Source organism: Umbelopsis ramanniana (genome assembly GCF_025399195.1).
Source record: "Umbelopsis ramanniana AG unplaced genomic scaffold K450scaffold_58, whole genome shotgun sequence".
NCBI lineage: Eukaryota > Fungi > Mucoromycota > Umbelopsidomycetes > Umbelopsidales > Umbelopsidaceae > Umbelopsis > Umbelopsis ramanniana.
Window position 1 is genome coordinate 150,922 of NW_026252144.1, and position 15,494 is coordinate 166,415.

General features: G+C 42.1%; 6 protein-coding genes across 6 annotated transcripts; all 6 read right to left on the reverse strand.

Moving 5' to 3' along the window:
- Positions 1-736: 736 nt before the first annotated feature.
- K450DRAFT_255222 (uncharacterized protein) lies at positions 737-1,730 on the reverse strand. The gene has a single exon (XM_051591315.1). It carries the CDS (start codon positions 1,661-1,663, stop codon positions 926-928), a length of 738 nt encoding a protein of 245 aa, XP_051441840.1. The 5' UTR covers positions 1,664-1,730; the 3' UTR covers positions 737-925.
- Positions 1,731-1,831: 101 nt separating this feature from the next.
- On the reverse strand, positions 1,832-4,562 carry K450DRAFT_192146 (uncharacterized protein). Its single transcript, XM_051584463.1, has 4 exons — positions 4,471-4,562; positions 4,298-4,405; positions 4,179-4,234; positions 1,832-4,109 (listed from the first exon to the last, which is right to left on the reverse strand). Exons 1-4 carry the CDS (start codon positions 4,514-4,516, stop codon positions 2,214-2,216), a joined length of 2,106 nt encoding a protein of 701 aa, XP_051441841.1. The 5' UTR covers positions 4,517-4,562; the 3' UTR covers positions 1,832-2,213.
- A 619-nt stretch (positions 4,563-5,181) lies between these two features.
- On the reverse strand, positions 5,182-7,469 carry K450DRAFT_255227 (uncharacterized protein). Its single transcript, XM_051591316.1, has 6 exons — positions 7,125-7,469; positions 6,971-7,047; positions 6,751-6,796; positions 6,561-6,675; positions 6,156-6,482; positions 5,182-6,079 (listed from the first exon to the last, which is right to left on the reverse strand). Exons 1-6 carry the CDS (start codon positions 7,261-7,263, stop codon positions 5,197-5,199), a joined length of 1,587 nt encoding a protein of 528 aa, XP_051441842.1. The 5' UTR covers positions 7,264-7,469; the 3' UTR covers positions 5,182-5,196.
- K450DRAFT_255234 (uncharacterized protein) lies at positions 7,265-11,284 on the reverse strand. Its single transcript, XM_051591317.1, has 17 exons — positions 11,222-11,284; positions 11,057-11,142; positions 10,852-10,990; positions 10,302-10,788; positions 10,023-10,234; positions 9,780-9,949; positions 9,566-9,713; positions 9,298-9,498; positions 9,141-9,210; positions 8,935-9,082; positions 8,689-8,851; positions 8,506-8,618; positions 8,306-8,434; positions 8,087-8,222; positions 7,953-8,026; positions 7,549-7,882; positions 7,265-7,483 (listed from the first exon to the last, which is right to left on the reverse strand). Exons 1-16 carry the CDS (start codon positions 11,250-11,252, stop codon positions 7,742-7,744), a joined length of 2,448 nt encoding a protein of 815 aa, XP_051441843.1. The 5' UTR covers positions 11,253-11,284; the 3' UTR covers positions 7,265-7,483; positions 7,549-7,741.
- A 3,241-nt stretch (positions 11,285-14,525) lies between these two features.
- On the reverse strand, positions 14,526-15,059 carry K450DRAFT_166908 (uncharacterized protein; the record flags this gene model as incomplete). Its single annotated transcript, XM_051584060.1, has 1 exon — positions 14,526-15,059. A coding segment is annotated over one exon (534 nt), but the record flags the coding sequence as incomplete, so codon positions are not given.
- Positions 15,060-15,180: 121 nt separating this feature from the next.
- On the reverse strand, positions 15,181-15,494 carry K450DRAFT_255243 (uncharacterized protein; the record flags this gene model as incomplete). Its single annotated transcript, XM_051591318.1, has 1 exon — positions 15,181-15,494. A coding segment is annotated over one exon (251 nt), but the record flags the coding sequence as incomplete, so codon positions are not given.

Consider the following 15,494-nt stretch of genomic DNA (forward strand, 5'->3'; position numbering starts at 1 on the left):
GTATCATCCTATAACTTAATCTCAGAGTTAAATATGAGATCGTAAACCCGATCTATAATAGCATGTCATTTTAGCAGCAGCCAGTCCCTTTCACTTTTTCCTTTTCTCATCGTTGTCTCTATCCTCGTGAACGATCGACATTGGAATGATACCATCGTTCGCCGATGGGGTGGCGAGCTGCTTTGGGGGAGAGAGGGAAGAAATGGTGGTATGAAAAAACTCTAATGTGCTGAAGAGAACTTTGTTTATTTGGTACTCCTTCGCAATAACATACTTTTCTTCCCCAAACTTCCATTGGATTGGAAAGGGGGGGGAGGGGACACAGGTAACTTCAGGCAAACCGCTTTAAATCCGAATGATTGGGTTGTTTGCTCATCATATTGATGATCCGCAGAATCCGGTCAGCCGGGCCGCCAAACCGCATTGGCAAAGAAAAGAAGGTGCCAATGTCCTTTATGTAATCATCAAGGCTAAATGTTTTCCTTGCAGGAGTGGAGTTTTTCATTCCTTGCTTCATATTATATTTCAACATTACAAAGCAAATATAAATAGGAAACCAGCAAGCAATGATAGACGTTAATAAAAAAAAAATTTTTTTTGGGGTGAGTTCAAAAGTATTGCTTGCGGTCTTTACAATGGGAGGTAATCATATTCTGCCCTTTTTCGTACAAACGTTACGAATTTTGCCACATCTCTCCAAATGTCTGGGTTTGTGTGTACCACCGTCTTCTCGCTTCACGGCACGCAATTAATTCGGTGGTCATGACGATGAAACAACGCAACTTTGCGCATTACAGGAAGACCTTGGACCATGGAAACGATTGCTTTTTTTTGGTTTTTTCTTTTTTTTACAGAAACGAATTAAAATACTAGTACAGAGACAAGAAAGGACATGAGAATTTACAAATACAGGAGAGAGGACCCCTTAAGCAACTTGAAGCTTAATGCTGTCAAAGCTATGATTATCCACTTTGCGGAACCGATCCTCATAATCCACTCGGTGCCAGCTTTCATCCAAGGATTTTGGTTCAAATGGAGTGGCTTCGTCCATATAGGATGACATGGGGGTTCGCTCAGCTTGATCAATGTCTCGCTTAAGTTTCATGCGAAGAGCTTGCAAAGGTAATATACTCAGAGACACAACGAGCTCGAACACGTGAAGGCCGACGTTGGTGAATCCGCAACCACTAATCCAAATCGAAGCCGTACATATCGTCCAAATATCATTGCCTTCAATAAGGTCATTCTTGGCCGCCGTGCAAGTTGCCGCCCAGAGGTCTTGTGGCTGACCACTCTTGACGTGGAAGACGGAAGTGGTGACTGCCCATACAATGATGAACCCCAATATCGTACTCCAATGGAAAAAAAATCGATATCGGTCTATCACATTGGCAGTTTTAACCCCGCCACGAGTACAGAAGTAGGATAGTATGACAGAGAGACAAAGTGCAAACGAGATGCTGGCCACAATGAGCACCATTATGGTTGGCCATATTTCCAGTGGCTCTGGAAACTGGCTGGCATTTTCGCTATAAATCACGAGTGCTATAACACAGCTTGTCAGCGTCATAGCTGAACATAGGAAATACAACCCTCGAAGGACGACTCTTGCTTGGCGGATTCGTCGTTTTGCGACAGAGTCGCTTCTGTAGTCAGGCACCATAATGTGGTTTGTTTGGCTAGCTGAAATAGGGAGGGCCAGGTCGGCCTGTGTTTATAAAGAATCCAAAAAATACCACAGCCACGTCGTCTCGGCTTGACCAGAGGAGTGACGCCTTCTCTTCCCAGAAAAAAGGGCTTACAATGCAATTTATATATAGATCTTACAAGCCCTGACATTAACGGGCTTTCAAGTGTAGTGAAGGCTCAAAGATACTCGCATGAATAGAAACAGCTGACAGACACCGTGGGTTTAGTAACAAGTGATCTTCACTGTCTTGACGAACCAACTGAAACGAATGATCTCAGCTATGTATTTTTTGTTTTCTGTACAGGCACATATTTTTTTATATTTCTAGTAATACAATAAAAGAGTTTGAAGTATGTCTCATTCTTTTCTTCTCGGTTCTACTGTTGGATAAAGGGTTGGGGGTGGCGAGTGTATGTGATAGGGTGTGTGAAATTGGAATGGGGGGGTGTTGTGTATGTATGAAGTGCGACAAGAAAAATTTAAGCATCCAGTGATGAAGTCATTGTCCAAGGACACTTAAAACTTAGAATCGGAGATCCCAGCCAATCTTGGGTCCAATGGTAGGTAGCACCTCGACCACAGTGTGCATATCCTTATCACCTCTGCCAGAAAGACAGACAAGGACATCCTGATCCTTAGGAAGCTCACTGGCAAGCTTGTGTGCAGCGTAGATAGCATGTGCAGATTCCAAAGCAGGAATGATACCTTCGAGTTGAGTAAGCATACGGAAACCAATGAGAGCTTGAGTATCATCAGCAACAACGTATTCAGCACGACCGCTATCCTTCAACCAAGCGTGTTCAGGTCCGACACCGGGGTAATCAAGTCCAGCACTGACAGAGTGGGTTTCGAGAATCTGGCCCTTGCTATCCTGGAGAAGATAAGTACGGGTTCCGTGCAAGACACCAGGGGTACCAATAGTAAGAGTAGCCGAGTGGTGTTCAGTATCCACACCAGAACCACCTGCTTCAACACCAACGATACGAACATTCTTGTCTTCGATGTAAGGGTGGAAGAGACCAATGGAGTTAGAGCCACCACCAACGCAAGCGACAATGGCATCAGGCAATTTGCCAGCCTTTTCCTGCATTTGGAGTTTAGATTCTTGACCAATGACAGATTGGAAGTCTCGGACAATCATGGGGAAGGGGTGGGGTCCGATGGCGGAACCGACAAGATAATGTGTGGTGGACTCGTTGGTGACCCAGTCTCTCATGGCTTCGTTGATAGCATCCTTCAAGGTACGAGATCCAGCTTCAACAGGAACGACGGTGGCACCCAACATCTTCATACGGAAAACGTTCAAAGCTTGACGACGGCAATCCTCAGCTCCCATATAGACAGTGCACTCCAAACCAAATTTAGCACAAACGGTGGCAGTGGCCACACCGTGTTGTCCAGCACCCGTCTCAGCAATGATACGCTTCTTACCAATGCGCTTGGCGAGCAAAATTTGTCCAACGGCATTGTTGATCTTGTGTGAACCAGTGTGGTTGAGATCTTCACGCTTGAGCCAGATTCTAGCACCGCCAGCGTCTTCTGTAAGTCGAGCAGCGAGTTGAAGTTGAGAAGGTCTTGAAATATAGTCATAGTACGATTCAAATTCCTTGATGAACTCGGGATCGTGCTTAGCCTCGATATAAGCTTTCTCAAGCTGGGTGAGACAGTCGACCAAAGACTCTGGGACATAAGCACCGCCAAATTCACCATAGCGAGTGGGCATAGCATAAAATCCGTTGGCAGTATCTTCCGTGGGCACTACAATACCCTTACCAGCAATGTCGGTGATTTCAGGAGCATCGGTCGTATCATCAACAACAGTGTCCAATTCGATGTCCTTGCGACCGCTAACCTCTGCAGCGTATTGTTGAACAAGCTGTGCTCCAGTACCAGGTGCAGCTTCTCTCAGAAGAGTGATGATCTTGGATCCAATGACAACACCATCAGCGTGTTCACCAACGGTTGTAAAATGGTCGCGAGTGGTAACACCAAATCCAACAGCCAAGGGGGCATCGGTATACTTGCGGATACGTGCAATCATAGAAGGAAGGTTGGTGTTGACCTCAGAGGATGAGCCAGTGACACCCATCTTGGAAACAACGTAGATGAAGGAATCGGCGATGTTGGCCAGAAGTTGAATACGTTGCTCGGTAGTGGAGGGTGCAATCAATGGCACGTAAGAAAGTCCGTGCTTGGAGCAAATGCCACGGAACTTTGCAGATTCTTCCGGAGGAAGATCAACGAGAATATAGCCATTCACACCAGCATCCTTGCAGTCTTGAACGATCTTTTCTTCGCCATATGCAAGAACTGGGTTATAGTAGCCCATGAAGACGATGGGCACCTTAAGACCCTTTGAACGAGCCGTCTTAACCATGTCCAAGCACATGGGGATATCAGTATTGTACTTGAGCGATTCCTAATGTGTTATAAAGATTAGTTTAGTGTGTGGTACCAGACCAATGACCAGCGTAAGAGTAACACTTACAGTGTTTGCATATTGAATGGTGGGACCATCGGCCAATGGATCGGTGAAAGGGATACCTATACGCCATAAAGGTTACTCCTGTGAAGTCTCATCCTCTTCTATTCATTCACAGTACTTACCAAGTTCAATGACATCGGCACCACCTCTCTCTAAACCAAGAAGGATATCGACAGTTTCAGCAGGAGAAGGGAAGCCTGCAGTAGTAAAGGCGACAAAAGCGGGACGATCTAGTGAATGGAGGGTGAGATCTTCAGGAAAAAAGGAATAAGGGATATCCAGAAGGTGTGCTTACTTTGACGCTTTGCTCTGCTAAAAGTTTTGCGTAATAGATCAGACATGATTAGGAAAAGTAGAACAAAAAGTAGTCGAGTTGACAGGGAGAGCCCAACCGGGAAATGAGAGGCTATATATGAAGAAAAAAAACTCCGCCAGGGTACAAAACCGGTCGCAAGGACTTAGTTGAGATCTAACGGATTTTATAATACAATTCTACAAGCTGTCCAGATACTCGTGCTTTGACGAGATGAATCTTGCGATAAACTGCAAATTTCTATTATGCCTTGATAGATCTTGATACGATTCACGTCGCCTGAATGCGGGGCGATTGTTTTTCCATGTGTATGGATCCCAAGCTTGCTTGTAAACAACCGTCGTGGCACTCTTCCACGGTCAAGCCCGAACTTTAGAGTCATACAGGACCGCGGTCTGAAGGAGTTTTCCAAAAAAGAAAGGTTTCGTGCAAAGCAAAACCCTCTTTCTCCCCGCAAGCAGTATAAAAATTACTGGAAATGGTTATCCTAAACATTTCCCACTAATCGCTACCTTTACAATTTGTAGTTGGATCGTGTTTCATTAAGCAGAGGCATGGTGTTTAAAGGTATATCTTATTATGATTATGTCTTCTTCGTCATTTATTGGTTGCATATGTAATGAAAAAGAGTATATTGTAAAGTGGACACAATCCACCTATCACTCGTTCCGCTTCTAAGCATTTAAGATGAGGTAGACCTCCACCGGTTTAAAGTTTTCTCCCGGGCATCATGGATTGAGGTAGCTTTTCGGGTAACGGCTCATTTCGCTGTGCAGCCTTGATCAGGTGCATAGCAACTGCAAATTCGTCCAAATCCATGTACCCATCGTTGTCCCAGTCAGCCAATCGCCAAACTTGAGCAAGGATATCGTTGGGTAGACCGGACTCCATCAGTACCGGCTTTATCTGAGACCCACTGATCTTGCCATCTCGAGGTCCAATCTGATGGAAAACACCCGTATAGGATTCACGATCAACCGCGGCAAAGGTCCAAAAGTCTTCGGTAACGTTGCCGGTTTGTGGATCGTACGATTCTAACCCGGCAAATGGATTACGTTGCTGCTCGTCCAACATGGGATTACCTTGAGGGAACTCAGACATCAATCTGGGGAGATCAACTGACAGAGCTTCATCCACTCTGGCAATGATATCCTCCTTCAAAGGCTTGAATTTGTCCATATTATACAGTGATAGATTCTGGCGGAATCGTTCTGGGTTGGGGAAATCACCAGCAGGCAAGTGATGCTTGTGTTGAATCTTCACAAACTCTTTATCCAGATTGGCAAGGAGTTTCTCTTGCTTCTTGTTTTTTCCGAACATGGATGGCATCTCCTTTTTGAGGTGACCAATGATGAGAGCATGAACTCGTGCAAGACGGGCACGCTTGACAATTTCATTAATCTTTCGAATAGCTGCGTTTCTGCGAAGCTCTCGTAGATCCTTCAATAAGTCGTTTTGTTCAGCCTCCAGAAGTTCACGGCAATCTTCAAAGCAATTGGGTGGCTTTTCCGTCCAGAAAGAACCAAGATAGACTCGCATTACTTCCGGAGTCTGTACAACCTTTCCAAGAGACCACATCATGGCGCCATAGCTAAAAGTCCGAATGTGTAAACCTGAGCATGAGTGGTGCAATGAAAATCAAATGTCTTAAACCCGTATGTACTTACACTCTCATCAGCTGTTGTTGACTGACCATATCGCTCTTGTTCAAAATAACTCGGATCTTTTCTTCTTGTCCTCTCAAAGAATTAATGGCGAGTTTGAATTCATTGGAGATATCCAATTTATGAGAATCAAAGAGGAGAATGATCAGGTCGGCACGGTTAGAAAACCATTCAATAATTTGCGTAAAGTCATATCCTCGTTCAGTACGCTGCTTGTCTCCAGCTAGAATACCAGGGGTATCGATGATGGTCATGTTCTCCAACACTGGAGAATTGGTTTGTGACACCTGAAACCTTGACAAGAAAGCTTGTCCAAACTTATTCAAGCCTCTGAGATGAGATGGTAAACATGAATGACAATATCTTTTACTGTAGGTCACTTTGACATAATCCGTGGGCTCTGCTTACCTGAATGGAAGCTCTGCATTGACAGCGGCGGCATTACCAGGAATCACGCGTTCCTCTGAGTTATGCATAACCGCTACAAATCGATCGGTGGTAGGCTCAACACCAATGTGTTCACCTGAGGTAGCAATAAGTAACATCACCTAAGGAGTATACGGAGCGTACATGAAACCATTTCGTAATGATATCTTACCTGGGTATGCTTTGTCTAACAAATAACGTATAAATGTAGTTTTGCCCTAATTCAAGTGAAACATATCAGTATACTGAAAGAAGCAAACATATGCCTATTTTTCTGTCAACCACCATGATGCTTACTGCCGCTCTCATATACACATTCACGCGGCTATATCCGGCCTCTCCAAGAGGACTATGTTCAAGATATGATGACATGATGAACAAAGAATACTTACAGTTGAATATTGGCCAATTAGAAGAACGATTGGTTTAGCTTCTATATCAGAATTAGTCAAAGGCGATGAGTGGAAACCTGTAAGGTTGTTATGTAGTCAGTAAAAAGTAGAGAACCCTAGTAAAAAGACATGCGCATGATAGAAGTGGGTTTACCTTCAAAGTTATAAGTAGTCTCCAACGGTTTTATTTTGGAATTGTAAATGTGTTTGAGGCCATTGATGACTCTAGCATACTGATCACCATCTCTCACTGTTGGTGTTTGAGGTCTTGAATTGTTTTTGAAAACAGACATTAAGAATTCGAGCCTAAAGAGTCTACCGCACGAAAATTAAAAAAATGTTCGGTTTTCGATTGAAAAATGATCGCCCAAAAGTAGCTTTTTTATGACGTAAACTATATCTTTTCTAAAACTTCTGCAATCGCTTGTCAATTTCTTCCAAATACGATTGCACTGAACTATTCCATCCGTTCGCCAATCGCTTGAGAATATCCGATAGTAAGCTTTGGTGGTCCTGAATGGAAGCTATGCTTAGTAGATGAAGCAGTTAAATTGTACATAGCTCCAACATTTACATACCTTGGTCTGGTAAAATTCTCCCAGCGTACCGTGTTCAGTCGATCTCTTTAACAGCAGCTTTTGAAGTTGAGGTTTGACTGTATCCTTACTCTGGCGAGTCTTCTTTTGAAGTTCTATAAATCCATCTTTCACCATATTATGAAATTGCTGAGCTGCTTTGACCTATAGGTTGTTAAAAAATAAATATACATCATTAGACCGAAATTTTGGCGGCTCTCGCCTCGTTCCCGATACTTACTGCGTCCGTAGTCTCAGCGGGATCCGATTTTTTCTTCTTTCCTAGCGAAAGCGTCCTTTTGATGACTTCGGAAAGGATTGACCCATACACCACACACTATATGCGCAATGTGTCTTAGATTCATATTTCATCTTAGCTCCGCTGAGCCACTCGATTCATCGCTTACCTCAACTTCCGCTAAAGTTTGATGGAAGTAGTTCCATGAGATAGTGCTATCGGTCATTGCTTTTTGACTTGAGACTATGGGTAGGTCAGCATCATTTATATACGCTCAACTACATGCTATTTTGAATTCCTTACTGAAAGCAGAGAGGTTACAGCTGTTCAGGAGCTCGATTCCCTTTTGTTGCTGGCTAGCTTCAGCATTCTTGAGATAGTTGATACCATCAACAACATCGGCAACAAAGCGTCCAAGGAATACGTCCTGTTCAGTCACCTGTTTGATGCCAAAAATAGATAATATATGAGTGACCATATTGCTATTATCGTTTGAGATACCAATTGGAGCCATCCACTTACGTCCTTGATGACCGCTTCATTGGTTACGGCAGCCTTTAGCTCCGAGGCAATTTCCAAACCTTCGCACTTGCTATCGCATACATTATGCATTGTTCTCAAAATGAGAGACTGGATCTTGATCCAATTTGGCTAAAGGGAGGAATATAAATTAAGACCAGGGTCATCCAACTTTCTTCATACAGTATAAGGTTTGCACGTACATTTGTTCGCTTAGATGGACGAGACAGTTCCTCTATAGATGTGACCTCCTTAGGAGTGCAGTCGGTCATTACACCATAATCACGATTGTCAGATAGTTTCGAAAGTTTGTCATCTTGTAGAATATCAAAATTAGTTATAATGGCGACTGCAGTCCATTTCCTCTCCCACCTTGGATAACATACCATCGTACGGATAAACACTAGGGTCAAGTTCCGCAAAGAACTGCACACCATACTTGGCAGCAAAGGAAGTCTGCAATGCCTCGACACGAGCAAGGTCAATGTTGAACAAAGTATGCTGGATAGATTGATCCAATCTAGACCGGAATTCAATGAATTCTTGAATCTACGTTACAAAGTTAAATTAGGTATATTCTTATAGGCGAACTGCCAACTTCTGTTGGGTATTAACGTGGATATAAAGTTTACCTTGGAGAAAGTAGTATATTGGTAGGCTTTCACAATCATTTCCGGGGTCTCTATCTCGTTGGCTTTATATATGCTGCATGCCACAGACAAAGTTTCTGCCAACAGGTCAAATTGGCCAAGCGACATGGAGCCATCCGTCAGGTAATGGCTACAAGGGAGAAAAATAAGCAAACGATTTCAGCAGTATTGTTAAAAACTTCACTTACGTCAACGTATCAAACTGGATGTGCTTGACGTCCATGGTAGAAAAGATACGGTGTGCTTGATCGAAGGAACCTACAATTGACAGTTTAGAAACCACCCATCTAATTCTGCAAACAGAAAGGGCTATGCACAGCCAACGTAGTTGCTGACTGAACCTACCAATGATCAGATAAAGACGGATTAATAACATCTTGAATTGAAAGTTGTAAACGCTTTTCGCAAGTGCACCTTCTAACAACACAAGAGCATGTAGGATGAAGGCCATGTCCTTGGTCTCTCTATATACTTTGAGTAGGATGTGTGATGCTAGCACTACATAGTCATCTCCATATTGCCGTTCAGTTTTTTCCAATGTTTTGCCTAGGGAAAGTCAAAAGAGTATTTAATATGGCGGCATATGACAAATTCAATCCCACTCAATCTGTACCTAGCGGCAAAGCGTTGTTGTAAGCTGCCCATAACTCTGTAACCTTTTTAACCGCATCCTGCTCTGTTTCACTACCACTTGTATTCAGATAGTGCTCCAGCTTATATACATTGATATCCTTTTGGATATTTCTAATTTTCACGCCAGTCTAAGACGTAACATATCCGATTTAGATTTCCGTATGAGAAAATTCAGCTTCAAATACATTACTTACATCTTCTGTTTCAAGATGAACCAGTGATCGTATGTCATTGATAAAGCTGGAAATTTCTTCGGTGTCGTCCAAAACAGCATTGACATAGGGCTGTAGATCCTCAAAGCAACACGGCTTGGTACCAAACCGATCAAAATAAGCCTTGATATGTTCCAGCATTGTTGCGCCGTCTATAACCATGCAAGCTATTAGCGACATACCCCACCTTACATCAAGATGCCTATCACCTTGTGTTGGACTGACCTATTTTGCTATCTTGCTTCAGTCTCAAATCTAATTCAAGTTCTGCCATGAAAGGACCTCGCTTCATAATGGATGCTTCTAATGCAGATTTCTTGGTAGACTCGATGAGAGCCTTAGCCTCCTCAAGTTTTCTCTGCTCACTCTCTGGATCCTCAGCAATTTGCTTAAAAAGGGCATCAAAGTAGGTTTTCCAGCTGATCCAATCATCAGAGCTTTTTTACGCATGGTTAAACGTTAATAACTCACATCTCAACGCATTTTATGACACATTGTTCTTACTTTTGTTCTGACAAAACTTTTCTGCTCACTTCAAAAGCGCGAGTCCATTCGTTCGTTTCAGTCATTAGCTCCACGTAAATTTGGCGCACTTCTGGATCTAACAAACATTTTTGTCCGATGTCACTGTCAAGCAATACAAGTGCTTCCTTTCGCTTGCCTTGGCCAATGAGGATTAAAAGATACAGACGAATCTCTTCTGTCTGCTTTACTTTGCCTTCTTCCAAAGCCTTGCTCATCATACGCTCTGCCAGCGTATACGAAAGGTTTGGTGTAGTACCCTTGGCAGCCTCGCCTTGAAGTGCTAAAGACATGATTGCCCAAAACAAGTATTTGTTATTCTTAAATGATTTGTGAAGTTTGAGGGCTGCTTGCTGTTGACCCTTGAGATCCTTTCCTCGCACCATAGCCATGAACCAGTGGTTAGCAAATTCTTCGTTGTTAGGCTGTAATTTTGCTGCTGCTTCATACAGGTGTACGATCTGATCATCTACGACAACGACAGCTTGTAAATTTGACAGTATAAGCGTAAAAGCAAATCAACCATACGTACGCTGCCCGATTTCTTTGTATGCCATGGTAGCGGCTTGAAGCGTAGGCTCATCGATAGGTTGTGCAGCCTTAACTTGAGCGCACAGGTCACTAGCCTCGTCCTCCTTCCCACTTCTGACAAGAGCAAGAGCTTTAAGTGCCTAAAAAACCGTCAGATGCACTTCCATGTGGATTGAAAATTGTGAAAATGCGAAGTTGAATTTTACCTTGACCAATACGAAATCAGGTGTCTTTTTGAGAATCTTGTTGGCTAGCTGCAAGGCTTCTTTACTATGACCCTCATCGATGGCCTCTGCAGATTAGGATTTCGAATTAGTTAAGTCAGCTGATGGTCATTTCCACTGAAGCCTCTTTGTTATTATTCTTCTCACCATACAAAGGTCGAAGTTTTCTGTCAGCCATGACTATTATTAAGTGCCTGAAGGTGTTGTTAGACTCACTCGGGCCACAGGCCCACAGTTCGCTGATGTTTTATGTGACTGCCCTCAATGCCCGTACAGAAATTCCAAAACAAAAAGGCAGTTTGCCACCTGCCATAAAGCGACCTCGACATGACACCTACTTTGGCGGTTTGACTTTCACGCAAGACACTAGAATTTAGTCCTTTGATTTCTTTATCACCTGAAGCTTTGACTGTATCGTGTATCTGCTGGAGTCGAAGGGAACGGTTCAACCTGTGAGCCTGCATACCGCACGGTTGTCTAAGTTCATCGGACCTGTTTTCATTATAAATGTATAACCCTTTGTCTCACGAGTTAAATGAGATATATTCAGCACTGAGATTCCCTCCATCTATATATTCTTTGGTTTTCACTTAGAAATAGACAATTGCGAAAAATAGTAAGCAAAGGATCTGTGAGGGATAGGTATTTTACTCTGAGATGAATTCTGAATAACTCCTTCAGGACTGCTAAGTTACTTTAAGAGAGCCGTCTACAACCCAGCTTTGATTACTTGTTTTTTTAACAGCTCAACAGTAATAGGTATTACACCATTACAGCGGTTTTAGGTTGACAGTTGCAAATATCTTAATATTCACTTTCATCAACGTACCCACCCGGCAATTGCACTATACTGGCTTGGACTCTGCATCCTCAACTCCCTCTTATATGCTGGGCTTCTCTCGTGCATTTATTTTTTGGTAGCCAAAGGAATCATTGACAGTAATGAATAATTGTAGAGATTATATTACTGTTGAAGATATGTTGATGGCCGAAGTCAGTCAGCCGCATCTGACGACTTGTCGGATTTTTTGTGTAATTTATATCAAGAGTTGTATTAAATGTCGCTTAAAATTATCATCTTGTTCTACCATCGCATACAGCAATGCACTCGCGTTTCTCTGTGTATTACTCATTACTGGTATTAGTCTTTTGATCTGGTATTCCAGCTACTGTATCTCGAGATGTAGGTCTACGTCTTCAAATGGTAGGTCTTCAAGTGGATGAATGTCTAACGGGTCTAGCAAGTGGTAAAACTTCTCGTTTATGGTTCGTTGGACCGGCGTAGCGATTGTCATCATAAACGAGGAGACCCTGATACATCTTGTAGGAAAGCGTAGATCAGTGGTTCAATTTTATAATATTCAATGATCGAAGCTTTTTTTTTGACAGATTTTCTGTTCGCCCAATGCCTTGATGGCCAAGTACAGTAATTCAGCACTTTCATGCCCGAAGGTGAGAATTGCAATGCGATTTCGGCAGATTTTCTTTTTGGCCGTAGTTTTATTTTTCGCCATTTCTTTCTGATTACATCAAAATAAGATACTGGGAATAGTCATACAAAAACAGACCACTTAGAGGAGGTATCTTCTTTGAATACATCGGAATAAGAGGGCTTCTTAGACGGTACGACTTCTTTTGAGACTTCCCTTCCTTGAGATCGTCTTATTGCTCAGTTCTGGTTTCGCGTATGATTGTTGATTCCATTCATTATAGTGTTTATTGTTTGTAATTCTGTAACAGTAGACTGGATGGTAGTGGCCTAATTGATAGCTTATCGAAGTATTGTTTCCAAACAAAGTGATGTTCGACTGATTTAAGATCATGAAAAAATAAAAATTTCACGATTCCTCTCATGTCTCTAACTGTTCCTTCGCTGTAATTTTTTTTTTTCCCAAATTTTGTCACCATTTTCCCCAGGCTGGTATACTTTTCCATGATAAAATTTCACGCCTTGAATAATCTTCACCCGGTTCTTTTTGATGAGTAAACGAGTAGCTGTTGGAATGAGCCAAGGTTCTGTATAGTGTGGCACCAAACTTTTTGTCTGGATTTAGTGAATTGTTTTATTTCCTGATTTTCAGAGACTGGAATACAGACTGGTTTCTACTGATTGCTATATTGTACGAACGTTTTTTATATTTGGTTTTTCTATCTTTCTACTTGAAATACCCTGTGCCTGAGTTCGGAACTTTATAAACTTAAGTCTCGCCATCGAGCTAGTAGCCAGTCAATGTCTTTTCTTTGCGTCGCTTTTGGGTCAGAAATGATCTGGAAAAGAATCACCAGTTCGAAGTTAGTAATCAGAGGTTCGTCTGGGAATTCTTCCTCGTTTGGACTCTGGTAACATCTGCACATTTTCCATAAAGAAGCCTGGACTGTGCTTTGTGTTGTTCCTGTTTGTATTATTTCTATCCATGATTGTATACCTTCTTTTTCCTTCGGTTGAAGGAAACAGTCATTAGTGAGTTCGGTGTCGACTCATACATATTGAACGCAGCTTGGTCCAACCATGCTCTCTGTTGTTTGATGCAATTCCAGTGAGTTATCCAAATGGCGAGCATGAATCGTCCCATTTCCTCCAAAATATGATCATCTTGTAATTTGGTCTGTTGCAAGAAAATCAAACTCCAAATTTTGTCTTTCGACCGTATTTCAGGCGTCATTTTCTTGAAATTCATCATTCTCATCCAGTATTTCCATTTTCGTTCACGTCCTACCCGGAAGTGCTGATTCATTTTCCTTTTGACATATTGTCCACGTTCTGCTATGTTCGCCAGGAAAAATGTTGTGTAATCGCTCTTTGTTTGGTATCTTATGCTGAAGGGTCCGGATGTGTATCACCTGTAGGGCTTTGTGCTGTGATGTAATATCAATCAAACCAATGCCCCCTTTGCTTGGTGCATTACACAATAGTTTCCTTGGTGGTCAAGTAAGAACGGCATGATATAGCTACACACTAACCTCCTACACCTATCTATCCAATCCTGTGGTGGGGTTATGACCCGCAGCAGGGTGCCATAATCTGGATAACAGAAGTGAGTTGGCGACTATCGCTTTTCCTTTGATGGAAAGATTGCGTGTATTAAGAACATTCACATGATTTTGTAGTTTGGTATATACGGTTTCGAGAAATTGTTGTAGTTGAGCTTGTGTGGAATATAAAGGATATCCCAAGTATATTAGCGGTTGCGCGCTGTCCTTATCATACCAAACAGTTTTTTCATTTCTCGATTGGAATTGCGCCATACAAGGTACATGTTGGGACCATTACCACAGCCCTAAATTAAACAGACTAAGACTGTGCCTAACGAAAGTCGAGATAACTCTGATGTATTTGCAATACCGTGATAATAAAAGTTACCACCAATACTACTACTATGTTTGAGTTTTTATGTTTAATATGACATGTATTTTTTTGATGCCGATCAGCAGATAGTCTGGCTCTCAGATTCTCACACATTCGTTGTACGTCGGTAAAAACTTCGTTAATTGTGTTAGCACCGTTTTCCTCCAATATATCGATGTTCCATGCGTCTTCAGGTACATTATCATTGAGTCTCTGATGATCTGCAGGTGGATATGAGGGAGCGATGGTTCCAGATGACCTGTCAAGAGTGTAAATGGATATCATCGTTCCAAATGCACTTATGGCATAGAAGATCTCAAGGGGGCATTGGTTTCCTATGCTTGCATATCTATTTGCTATTTGTTCATTTGCTTCCCGTCTCGCTGATAGGCTTTGTAGACTATCCGGACTTTTTATCTCCACGACAAGCACAGGAAATATCTTGTGACCAAGTTGCATGGTTACCATGTATTCAATGGTTTTGCGAGTACCTATAGGATGGATAACAGGCTCAACGGTGTATCTGCTATTCGGGGGAAATACGATTGATAACAATCTATTATATGGCGCATAGTAACTGTTTTCCCTGTTGCGATCTTCTTCAGCTATACGAAATCTTTCTACAGTTAATTCATCCCACATGTCAGCTATTGATATGACAATAATTAGTCGCTCGGGTGTATTGTATGGGAGTTGTTATTTTTATTTTTTTTGGTCAAGGATGTATTTTTTTTTTTTTTTTTTAAATGATCAAAATTGACTTTATTTATGACATTGGTAAATTTTTCACTGAAATGTAAGGAGCAGATGCTAATGAGATGTATTATTCAGCAATATGTATACTTGGGTAGGTGATATGGACGTTCTGAGACGTCCAGTCCACTATCCCTTTGTGTATCCATATGCTGTTTTTTTTGTGTTTTTGGCTGTCATCTATTATGCGTTCAGATAAAGTTTTCCACATGGCATTCTTGAGGTGGTTGTATGTGAGACTTTGTGATCTGTCTTCTCGGAAAATGAATGACCAGTGTTGTTTCCAGACTGTCGAAATTGCCATACTTAAGATTATCATGG

Excerpts from the sequence above, each read along its gene's own strand:
- K450DRAFT_255222 (XM_051591315.1), bottom strand. The coding sequence starts at position 1,663 with ATGGTGCCTGACTACAGAAGCGACTCTGTCGCAAAACGACGAATCCGC.
- K450DRAFT_192146 (XM_051584463.1), bottom strand. The coding sequence starts at position 4,516 with ATGTCTGATCTATTACGCAAAACTTTTAGCAGAGCAAAGCGTCAAA. Across the intron at positions 4,235-4,297 it reads TGCCGATGTCATTGAACTTG|GTATCCCTTTCACCGATCCA; the intron begins GTAAGTACTGTG and ends TATGGCGTATAG. Across the intron at positions 4,110-4,178 it reads CCATTCAATATGCAAACACT|GAATCGCTCAAGTACAATAC; the intron begins GTAAGTGTTACT and ends ATAACACATTAG.
- K450DRAFT_255234 (XM_051591317.1), bottom strand. The coding sequence starts at position 11,252 with ATGGCTGACAGAAAACTTCGACCTTTGTATG. Across the intron at positions 10,991-11,056 it reads CTGATTTCGTATTGGTCAAG|GCACTTAAAGCTCTTGCTCT; the intron begins GTAAAATTCAAC and ends ACGGTTTTTTAG. Across the intron at positions 7,883-7,952 it reads AAACTTTAGCGGAAGTTGAG|TGTGTGGTGTATGGGTCAAT; the intron begins GTAAGCGATGAA and ends TTGCGCATATAG.
- K450DRAFT_255227 (XM_051591316.1), bottom strand. The coding sequence starts at position 7,263 with ATGTCTGTTTTCAAAAACAATTCAAGACCTCAAACACCAACAGTGAGA. Across the intron at positions 7,048-7,124 it reads GACTACTTATAACTTTGAAG|GTTTCCACTCATCGCCTTTG; the intron begins GTAAACCCACTT and ends ACAACCTTACAG. Across the intron at positions 6,797-6,970 it reads TAATTGGCCAATATTCAACT|GGCAAAACTACATTTATACG; the intron begins GTAAGTATTCTT and ends CACTTGAATTAG.